Here is an 11,402-nt window from a genome sequence, read left to right as displayed (position 1 = left end):
AGGGAAAGATTGTGTTTTAATATCTACCTCTTAATTGAGGGCAAGCAAAACATAAAAGACACTTTTGACATATTTCCTCAGTAATTTTTTCATCGTCTATTAAATATGTGCAGTAGAACAGTCTTCACAGCCCAACCCATTATTGACACCCAACGCCACCCCTTTTAGCCGAGTTTTGCAAATGCTTAGTCCTCCTTCTCTTGCCAGGGTAAGGTTTTTCTTGTATTTTAACAGTACCACACTAGCAACTTTGGAGACTTTAGGACAGCTCTGGGAGCTGCGAGCGCAGGTTTCTTACAAGGCCAACGGTGGGAGTACACAAACTATTGTGTTGCCTCAATGCAGAAACAAACTTGAAACCTTAAACTGAGCTTGGCTTCTTTTTTAGAAAACACAATGGACTTCAAAAAGACGTGCCAGAGAATATTGCCTCCTCCCTCGTAATTTTGAAGTGACGGCAGATACTGCACTCGGTGCGGTTCCTTGGGGGATTTTGAAACAACAGCCAAGTGCTGCTGCAGCGCAGATGTCCGTATTTACAGGGACGAAAGAAAAGCCAACTGTGCTCACTGCTCTGAAGAACTGTATCACTGGAGAAGTTCTCAAAGCAGCTACTCAAGAAACCCCGCGCTGAAGAGGAGGAGGCTCAGAGCGGGACGTACGTTGATGATGGCGTCGGTCTGAATATAGTCCATATCGGAGTTGCGGAGCCCCAGCTCCTTCCCTCCACGCTGAGTGGTGCTAACGATCCCCGTAGTCACCGTGTTTTGAAGGGAAAACGGACTTCCAATTGCGACCACGAACTCTCCTGGCCTCAGGTCTGCAGACTGACCAAGCAGAAGAACTGGCAATTTACCCTACAAATCAAATAAAATAAAAAATTCAAATGTTGTTAAGGCCGGTAGAACAAATTCTGCAGAAATATGAAGACATAAGTAGAGCAGAGGAAGAAGAGAGGCTTTTATCCCTTGGGGATTGAGCTCGCCCTGTTTTCTTTGAATATCTCACGTGGCTCTGTACAGAAACATCTCGAGGAACTTCTGCTCTCCAGCGCGGGCTCTGTCGACTGTAGGGTACCCATTCAGTCAAAACCAATTAAAAGACCAAAGGAATATTTATGCTGTGCTGTACAAAGCAAACATCTGATGCTACTAGGAATGAGTAGTTTCCAAAGGCTTCTTGAAATAATTAGCCTACAGCTGCTGAAGTAAAAATAATGTATTGTGTAAGAGTGAACACTAAAGAGTCATGAAAGCAACAGCCAAAGTGTCCCAAACGTGCATAAGTGCAGTTAAAAGCATTTTATACTCTCATAAGACACCAGCTGATGTTTCATCTTAGGTTTTTTCAATGGAGTATCTCTCCTGAATAATTATATTGCCTCCTACAAACACTGATGTCTTCTGAAGACGCTGGTATGTAAAGACTTGATGAGGTTTCTCTGTTATGACAGTAGGAGATACCATTCTATTCTCCTTTCAAGCTCTTCTCTCTAAACATGTTAACTACCATGGTATTGAAGACATTCCCACAAAGACACAACACACTCTTAAAGCCCAGCATCAACAGAGATCACCGCAACTTACAGCAACTCAAACAACAAGGCGGGGGGGAGGTGGGATCCGCACGCCCTGCCAAGGCAATGGATCAAGGGAACCGAGTAGGGTTTCTGCTCCGGCTGGGTAACAGATGATTCAAACCGGACCAGTAACCCCCGCAGCAAGCAGAAAACAGCCGGGAAGTTCTCAAGGCTCCTTCTCGCCAGGTCGTTAAGAAGGGTGTTCTGAAACAGGTCAGATTTCAAATAAATACTCTGCCTTTCTTCCTCACCTGCCTGCCTGCAAAACATGCCCTGGGCTCCATTTCTTCTTTGCTGCTTATTTTTAAAAATCGGTCTTTACCCTTTCAGTGATGTTACAAGACTGTTAATCCTTTTACGTTTAACCTGTGGTCCAAACCATCCTGACCCTCTCCAGGTATTTAATTGTGTCACTAGACGATTTCTGTTAGCATCAATGGGGCTGGACATGTACAAATTCAGGTTTCATGTTAACCATTTGGAGGATGAGGGGGTTACTGAACCCTAAATCAAACCAGAAGTCTCAAGGGATCTCTCTTTTGCTCGGCAAACCTAACTGTAACAAAGCTTTCCTCCAAGCTTGCCCCACTTTGAACTCCTTTCCTTTGCTCGACGAACCCGGCCCCCAAAAGAAAGAGGCATTAGTAAAACCGTCCAGAAGCGGCCAGTGATTCTAGATGTAGTGGAAGGCCCACCTAGAGATTAACTTCAACCACTTTCCAAGGAAGGGGTAACACAGCCACTTCATTAACCATCGGGGTCCTTCAAGATATCCTTGAGTGGTGTCCCTGAAACAGAGGTACCAGTTGGCTCCATCCCCCTTCTTGTACATCCCTCCTTCCAGAAAACACTTCCAGAGGAAAGTGCCTTTTCCTCCCCACACCCGTTCCAAAGCAGACAGATTTACGTGCCTACACTCAGAGGGATCATCCAGCTTCTACACTGCCTGCTCACCCGGCAGAGAGAAGGCAGCGTTAGTATGCCCTGATTACTGGTACAGATTCCCCAGGCAGGGACAGCTTTGATTCACAAGTTAACAGCAGCCGAATCATTACTAAGTTTTGGCAAAAAGGGAAAATATTACGTGTTTAAAATGGAAATCATGAGTTAGCTCTTCGGGGTCTTTTGCCATCAGCAGTTTGAAAGCCTGTATCAATGAGTCACCCTCAGGGACAAGAATCCACTAATACAAACTAACCCAAATGTCCATTGCTTTGTATTTTTCACCTACAGTTTTGTCTCAAATATCTTAGGAGCTGCATGATGCCTGTGAAGTGGAAAGTAAAAAATAAAAGACCTCAGTCATCGCTACATGCCGCTGCAAATACAGAAGTTGCGGGTTTAACATTTACCAAGCCCGGTCCTGCGTTTCCTTTATCGAGCGTTGCTACAATTCCACCAGCAAAGTTTGACTCAGATGACCAGACTGTTTCAATAAAACCCACTGCCAAACCCCAGACAGCCTAAGATGCTCTGTGGAAACTCATCTTTTAGTCTCCAGACAGCAAGAAAATAATTAACCAACTGCTGGTTAAACGGAATCAGTTGGAAGAGCAACAGCATAGGCACATAGTAAGGAGAAAAACGTTTCCCTTCCTCATGCCCTTCCAGAGGAAAGTTTTCACAGCCCTAGATAAACCCAACCAAGGCCATGGCTCCCTTCTGGGAAGGGCTCAGCGGCGACACCCAGCTTCCCCATCATGCTTGGGGCGCGGCAGACCAGCGGCGACACCCCAAGGTGACACTGCTGAGCAAGTTCATCAGCTCGGCCCGCAGCCCTGGCTCCGAGGGACCTCTCCAGCCCGGCAGGAAGGGGCAGCTACGCTTAGCTGTGCTGGGAAGCACGCGGTGCATGCAACACGAACAGCCCCATACGGGTATTGTTTGGACAGAGGGAGCACCCTGGCCCCCCCTTCTCTCGCCAGATGCTATTGAGCTTACGTAGCACGTGTTTTCAAGATGTCGCTGGTCAAGAAGTGCATCTCTTTTTGGCACTGCTTTTCCTTACTAAAAAAAACCCCAACAACACAAAAAGTGGCCTTTGTCTGTACCCCAGTGCACTGAAAACGGGTATTTTATAGAGGAGGAGGAGGTTTACCAGCAAATGAAACACAGAAAAACAAAAGAAAACAGAAATCTTTTCTATGCTACTAACGGGGAGGAAAAGACTGGTCGTGCACAAGGTTAAAGATTTATACAATGTTCCCAAGTTATAAAAACAGCCACGAAGCCAAAATTGCATTTGGCAGCCGAAGGAAAATACATGGCCCATCTCTGACTAACACGGTTACTTTGGACTCTGCGGAGCTTTCAAGCCTCTGCCTATACTCGATGCAAAGTCGAACACTGGTGGTGGGTCATTCCTGCGACCCCGGCAAAGAGGCTGGCAACCTTCCCTGTGCGAGGAACCGAAGCCAAGCGCAAAACACACCTTGTGCCGCACACACTGTGAAACACAGCTTTGGAAAACGTGTTTTCTACTCCCCGTGATTTGGCGGCGTGCTGCGGAGCGCACCAGGAGCTCTGTGTGGAAACTGTCTCGCTAGTGCCTCTACAATAAATGCCATGCAGAACTGGTTAAGATGAATTCCGTACACTAGAGTGGCTTTACATTTAGGGGTTTTCCTCGAAAAAAAGCTTTAAAAAGTAACACTGCCACATTCATAAACTTTCCATTATCAAAACCCCAGAGTATTATTTAAGCTGTAGAGAAAGGTGTTGAAGTGCTATCAGCAGAAGACCAACCAAAACCCCCGGACAAGCGTCCGAGTGGGAAGTTTGTCCTTCTGCAGCCTGCAAGAGGAGCACCGGGCGAGCAGCGTTGTCCGGGGGAAGGTACCAGACCAGCCTGCTGTGCCCTCAGCCCTTCCCCAGCGAGCTCTGGCCCAGCACAGCAGCGCGGTGTAAGCGCTTGGGTCTAGCGCCCTTAATTACCAAATCAACGGGCACTCTTCGGTTTTCACACGGTATCTGCTGGTCACCAGGATGATGACGGATTCTCTTCGGTTAACTACAGATTTGCCACGAGGGTTAATTAGAATCGCAGGCAAACCAACAAGCCCTGCAGCACAAGGAGCAGGAGCCAGCAACACCCAGCCCCTAAACCCAGCTTTCCCAGTGACTCACTGCATGACCTCGGGCAACACAGAATCTCTCCCTCCTTTTCTCCCCCTCCCTCCCTCCCTCCGTTTTCATTTGAGGAAGCCTCGGGGCTCTGCTGGGATCGTGTTTACTCAATAAAGCAAATCTGCAAGCAGGCATTCTGCAAGCACACAGAAATAGGACTAAACATGCAAACCCACAAGTGGCACATGACTCACTGTTTACAGCCAGCCAGAGAAGGAGCCGTTAATTAGCGCTAATATTTTAAGCCTTTCTCATCCCAACGGGCTTCAGACATTTTTATATACGGATTTGACTCAAACCCTGGATAAACATCACTCCCACGAAATGGAGAGCCACACACCACCACCAGAAACAGCTCCATCCAGCAAAGGGACACAGCCACCCTGGCACGAGAGGTGAGGAGGAGTATCGGACAGCGTCATCAGCCAGGAGCCAGATGTTCACCTGGGCCACACCAGCATATAGCGTGAATCGGGCAAAATAGGTGGAGCCTCGCCAGTGGAGCTCAGAGTAAAAAAAAGAGGCAGCACATAACCCCCACTGGGCACAGCCAGCGCCAGAGAGAAAGAAAAACCAAGAGACAGATGGAATAACCCGTAGGTTAGGATTGGAAGTTTTTCAGCCACGAAATAAGTGAATCTTTGTTGGCACAAAAAGGAAGCAAAGCCCTTCTCTGCTCTGCAGCCCCCTTCGTTTGTGGAACAGGGTGACGAATTTGCAGGATGCAGTTTGCAGTTCAATAAAGTGATGAAGAGGAGGCAAACGTTCAGAGTTCAGTTTGTCTTAAACAGCAGTAGATTCCTTCATGCTTTTTATTTTTAGATGGGAAAGAAAGGGATGCTTGTATGGTACGTGAATTCACTGTAAGTAACTCCGGCAAAACACGTAACCTCCCCGGGCATAACATTTCTGTTCTCATTAATGAAACTACTTAACTTTCAGGGTACGTTACGGCAAAATAAAAACACAGGCCATGAGCATGTAAAAACGTCGAGTATCATCTACAATCTAGAAACTGCTTGACAAAATGCCAAAGAAAATGAAGAAGCCAAGCTGAATGCATTACGAGCCTCCAGAAATATTTCATCTATAGTTAGAACAACAGAACTGAGTCTCCTTATCTAAATATGGAGCATGGGAAGCTTGAAGGAAAAAAAAAAAAGAAAAGAAAACAGGATGAAGAGTTGTTTTAGGATGTCACCAGGATTTCCATTACCTGGCAAGAGACTGCTGGGCTCCCTTCAAATCAAACCCAATCCAGTCCAGTCCCCCGGTGCTGGCAGACCCACCCCGGAGGTTTTGCTGTGTGGGGAGCTGGACCAGCGCATCGTCCCCAGCGAGGGCTGCTAGGAGCCGAGGGTGGCAGGAAGCCGCTGCTGCCTGAACTGCTGAGTAAGAGGAGTTAACAGCCAAGCTGTTTACAAGCTCTCTCATTTCTGCGGGTCCTGAAGCCTTCTGGAAGCAATATGTGGGCTTCCTCGGGCTCTCGAGAGGAAGCAGTGTAATATCCAGCCACAGATTTCAAAGTGAACCAGCACTTTAGAAAAGACACTTACATCTGGCGTTCAAGTAGTTTGTTTTTTCAAACTGCGGGCTATTAAAATATTGATACACAAACAGGAAAGTTTGTTTTCCTGCTTCCGCCCGTTCGTACACACAGGGAAAAAACAGCAAATCCCCCTGACCACAGAGATACAGACACTGCACTGCCTCACCAAACCACCAAAGGAACGAGGGCAGGAGGTCTTGTTGACTTAAGAGTGTCAAACTAAGTGGTTATTAGTAAGATGCAGGAAAAAACTCAAGCAGAAGGCTGAAACAGCACCGCAAATTAGAGATTGGTCACAGAGCCACTAGTGCTGCCCCACGTAGGTGCCAAATCCTGCCTGGGGTGGAGAAGCCAGTAACTGATCACGCTGAGGAACAGGCGTCTTGAGGCCCCGGCATGTTTTCCACGACACAGGTGCTGTTTCAGGTGCAGTGGCAAGCGGCTCACGGCTGGCTTTGAAGCATACAGGAGAAGACACAGCTCCACATAAAGCCGTTCACCGTGCTCTCCCCTCCTGTACTCTCTGCCAGACCATAAGCACCTGCCACAGAGATCGCTCCTGCCGGCAGATCCAACTTCCAAGCGTGAAAGGGGTCTCCAGGCAACAGCCACCTCCATCCTCCACTGTTCTTGGCTTCCAGCTCCCATTCGGGTGAGGGCGCAGCGTCTTTTATAATTCTGCCCTCTGTTAACCCTGACATTGCCTGTTAAACCACCCTAGAATTTTCTTCCCTCCTGCTGGTGTTTACCGTTTTCAGCAGCTGCATCACACGTTCTCCCATTACAAGGTAGTTATTTGTCTGGAGATGAATTTCGTAATCCAGCCCTGCCAGCTCAAAAGCCCCTGTGAGCTGTGGAGCGCTCTGCAATATTTTTGATGGTTTCCACTCTCACGTGCCATAACGGGTGGATTATTCCACCAGCTTCCGCCTGTGCTGCCAAAGCCCAGACTTTTCTAGGGAAGTTTTATAAGTCTTTCACGTCCATATCCAGATTTCTTACAGCTGTGCCGTTTCTTTCTAGAATCGCTGTCTCCTCAAGCTCTTTGGAAGGGCAGTCACATTGCAGTCACGTCACCACACGACTCCTCCAGTCCTACTTCCCACTTCCAATGCTTTGGCAAACCGCTATGACTCACTACGGACACCAGAAATGCAGTTTCTCTCTTTCATAGACTCAAGAAATCCGCATATTTTAGGATTAGAAGAACAACTCCAAGATTTCTGTTCCTCAGACCACGATATGTTTTTCCAAGGAGAAGAATTTAATCAGGGAACCAGTTCATCCTTACTGGTGACCAGATTTTACCACCCTCTTTCATTTCCTATTGCACTCAGCAAAGGCAAACTAGTTCCAGTAACGTCTTTGGCCAGATGTTCACACCTTAAAAGAGCACGCAGGCTGCTGCAAAATCCTACCAGCTTCAGGGATCCCGGCTGACAGCCTGAACTCATACTTCAAGCCCAGCTCTGCTCCTAACCACAGAGACATTCCTCACCCTTCAGATCCTGCCTTAACATGCCGCGCCAAAACAGAAGGAAAAGAAATTCTGCGTCTTTGATGTCACCTTCTAATAATTTATTCAAAAGGAAGAACTTCTCCTCTTCAGAAAAATTCTTAGGGACAGTTTTCATGCTATAGCCTGATTTTTAAAGGGTTGTTTGTACCCTCACGCTGACTTCTGTAGTCACCAAATGCACGTCAACTTCAGCAGAGCACTACCTCTGTGATTCTAAAGGCCTTTAAGGAACCTGGATGGTTGAAGGAATTCCAGGACAGAAAGGAAAGCTCAGACGCTGGACTTGAATGGATACATCAACGTTCAGTCCGAAAATCAACTCCTCAGCTGACCCTGTTCCCATTTTAACTTTTTGTGAGCACTTAAAACTTTGTGTTTCTAACTCTCCAAGTGCAAAGCTTCATCTGTCCTGTGAATAGAGGTGCCTCAGGCCCCACCCTGGGTTTCCCAGTGTCATGAGCTAGCTGGGATGGTCTGCCATCCCAGAAAAAACCACAAGCAATGCAAGAGGTTTGCCCCAAGTCTTCTCAAAGCTATCCTGAGATGCAACAGGCAGGGGCCAGGGGCAACGACACACGAGGTCGTACAACTGACAGGACACTGAGTGAGGGTAGGAGTTTTATAAACCCAAGTTTTATAAACCCAAGTTTATAACCATACTGTACCTAATTTAGAGCCGAGAGGTGAAATTTCATCTCCTGCTACCCAGCTGCTGGTGCTAAGTGGACCTTACGCAAGGAAGACAGCGGGGACCTGCTCGTCCCCCGCAAGAGCTCAGCCTCCAGGCCCTGAGACACTTCCCAAAGCTCCATTAAAACCAGCCCTTCTCAGAGACAACTGAATACTAATGGGTCAGAGCTCCCCCCTCCTCCTGCAAAAAGCGCGCGGCTGAATTGGCTCTCGCTAGCTGGAAGACAGAAGACATTCCCTGCCTTAAAGACCGGGCACAGAGGTGTCTAACTCAACCAGGCTGCGGTGCTGATGTGCCGCTCACAAAACCGGGCACAGCTATGATCAAAACCAACTGATGGGAGACGAAGAGGACGATCACTTAATTACACAGAAGGAATTTGTAAGTGAAGAGGAGTAACTGCCACCCTGCAAGCCCTAACTAGAATCACCAATTCCCGTCTGGTTTAGCTGTGGTTTCCATTACAGGCAACTCATCTGGCTGCATCTCCCAAGCTGCTGCCAGTCTCCAAGGTTCTCCCTTCCTGCAAGCAGCTTAGCAGGGAAAGTTTGGAGCCATTTCTTTAGGGTATCAAATAACATCAAACTCTACGTCTGCTCTCTTCCTACACCCTCAAAACAATCCGTCACAGCAGTTTAACGTCTCCTCTCTGACTCACCAGCTTCTCTCTTCTCTGCAGCTCACCTTCCTAGTGCTCACAGTCCTCTCCTTCTCACCACCACTTTCTGGTCTACTCTCCCCGCCACATCAGGCTTCCAACTTCAAATCACTTTTCCAGCTGCCCTTCATGCCCTGCCACATCCTCCTCGGCCTGAAGCTGCCCATTCTCTTCCTGCGGATCTTTGTTACCGCAGATCTGCTTTTGCTTGTTTTAACAGAAAAGCAAGAAAATAAGTGATTGGTACACGTGCAAATAGGTTACCCCTGGAAAACAGAGATAAAAACAATATGGCAAAAAACATTCTTGGTTTCCTTAAACTTTTCTGCCACGTTGCTCTTTTGAAGCTTTTAAACAAGAAAAACAGAAAGACCTTTTAAATGACAAAGGTGGCAAGGGAGCAGCAGGAGCACTTCGTATCTTGGGTCATCCAAGAGTTCTGCGTCAGAGCTCTGATTTAGTCATGAACTCTGGCACAAACACTTTTGACCTCGCTGGGGAATAGGTCTGAACTAAAACACTGCAAGATCTACACATTTTTGAGTCATGTGTTTCAAATGAAACATTCTTGCCTGTTAAATGTGGAGGTCATCAACCAGCAGTCCAGACAGGGAAACCAAGACGAGCAGCACCCCAAGCCATCACATGTGTCTAATTGCATCTACATCACCACAGTATTTCGACACAATATTCCGCTTGCACCATGTTCTCAGTGTGTGCAGAGCTGCGTGACAGCTCTTCTGCTGTTGCAGGAGGCAGAAAAACGCTGACAGCTGCGGGGCTGGTATGGAGAGAGACCATAGACGGGAAGTTGCATTCCCATCTGTCCAGAAAACCACTTGTGGTGCAAGAGCACCTTTCAAGCCGGCTTTAATCTGCACATTCAAGATGCTTCCCAAGATATTTTCCATTTTAGCATCTACATCAGTGTGGTACAGCCCTTCAGAGGGCCAAACGCATCCTCTCAAAGCAACCTGTGACTTCAGCATAGGCACACGAGAAAGGCCAACACATCCCTCTACCAACCACGAGGGAACACCCTCATTTCTTGTCAGGGCTTGTATTAGCCAATGCGCCTCTTAACCAGCCCGTACACTATTCTGAGGATGTAGACAAAAGTGTTATGTACCTGCCTGCACTACACTGAGGGGTGGTAAAATCAGCCACTACCAACCACAAACTTGGCTTTTAAAAATGGGCATCCACCCGGCACAAATATCCTCTGTAACTCAGACCACGAAACTGCGAGGCTGTCCTTCAAAATCAGGGAAAATTAGCCATAGCTTTTGGAAAGGCGGAAACTAGAAGAGGAATAAAACGTGTCTTGCTTTAACCACTCACCTGAGCATCTATTTTAATTAGTGCAATGTCAGCTTTTTCGTCAACATCTTTGATTTTAGCTTCATATGTTTCCCCGTTCTTCAGCTCCACCTTCACCCGGTTTTTGTTGGTGACAACGTGGGCGTTTGTCACTATCAGTCCATCTTCCGAGACGATGAACCCTGAACCACTGGCAACGGGGATCTCCCTCTTCGAATAAGGAAGTCTAGAAGACATGAGAAATAAACGTTTATTGCTGCAGGAAGTGGAATGATCACAAATCACTCCAGATAGCACCGAGCCAAAAAGAGCCTGGTGGGTTTTACCGCCGTTATTTACTGTCATTAAGATAATGCACACGCGTTAGTTTAACTTTTTCTTTTTTGCCAGGACTCTTAAATTATGTTTAATGCTTAAGCATGATAAATATTTATCATCTCAAAAGCCTCTTCGTTATTACACCGCATCAATCAACACTTCTGGCGCACTGGCAGCTGTTTTCAAGAATACAAAAAATCAAAACCGGGCATCTTGTTTACTTGCGAAATAATTCAATGTGAACCACGGCAGGAGCGATCTTCTCCACCACATCTGCAATAAAGTTGTATTTGTGCCGCAGGCTATTGGGATGTTCTTGGCCTGAAATAGAAACAGAAAACATGTCATGAGTTCCTCAAGTGACAGGAGAAGAGTCATTGCAAAACACCTGAACTAAAAAAAGCTCCAAGTGGGGCATCTTTCCCCTCCTTAAGTCATCTGCGGCGTAACCCTTGCCCCCAGATTTCCCTTCTGCCTCTTTGCCCAGAAGGACAAACAGACCCATGAGACCTTCTTGTTTCGAGTCTCGCAGTCAGGCCGCGGGGCAGCAGACGTGTGGCCGCAGCCGGTGGCTCAGCGCGCCCCACCGCTGCCAGCGGCCGGGGATGAGGAAGGCACTGCAGGAGCACGGAGGTCATCACT

The 11,402-nt window shown here is 47.4% G+C and overlaps 1 protein-coding gene across 1 annotated transcript in view; it reads right to left on the bottom strand.

Annotated features, from left to right (window-relative positions):
* The window catches only part of HTRA1 (HtrA serine peptidase 1), a gene marked incomplete at its 5' end in the record, with an annotated part of 16,854 nt that extends 5,773 nt beyond the window's left edge, over nucleotides 1-11,081 (bottom strand). Inside the window, 3 exons of the mRNA XM_010130959.1 lie at nucleotides 663-857; nucleotides 10,464-10,668; nucleotides 10,982-11,081. Coding sequence (XP_010129261.1) covers nucleotides 663-857; nucleotides 10,464-10,668; nucleotides 10,982-11,081 — 500 coding nt within the window. The remainder of the gene's footprint in view (nucleotides 1-662; nucleotides 858-10,463; nucleotides 10,669-10,981) is intronic.
* Between the last annotated feature and the right edge of the window lie 321 nt (nucleotides 11,082-11,402).

The sequence above is a fragment of the Buceros rhinoceros genome, unplaced genomic scaffold, assembly GCF_000710305.1.
Source record: "Buceros rhinoceros silvestris isolate BGI_N320 unplaced genomic scaffold, ASM71030v1 scaffold3302, whole genome shotgun sequence".
Taxonomy (NCBI): Eukaryota; Metazoa; Chordata; class Aves; order Bucerotiformes; family Bucerotidae; genus Buceros; species Buceros rhinoceros.
The sequence above is the reverse complement of the archived record's forward strand: the minus strand, read 5'-3'. Positions and strand labels throughout refer to the sequence as shown.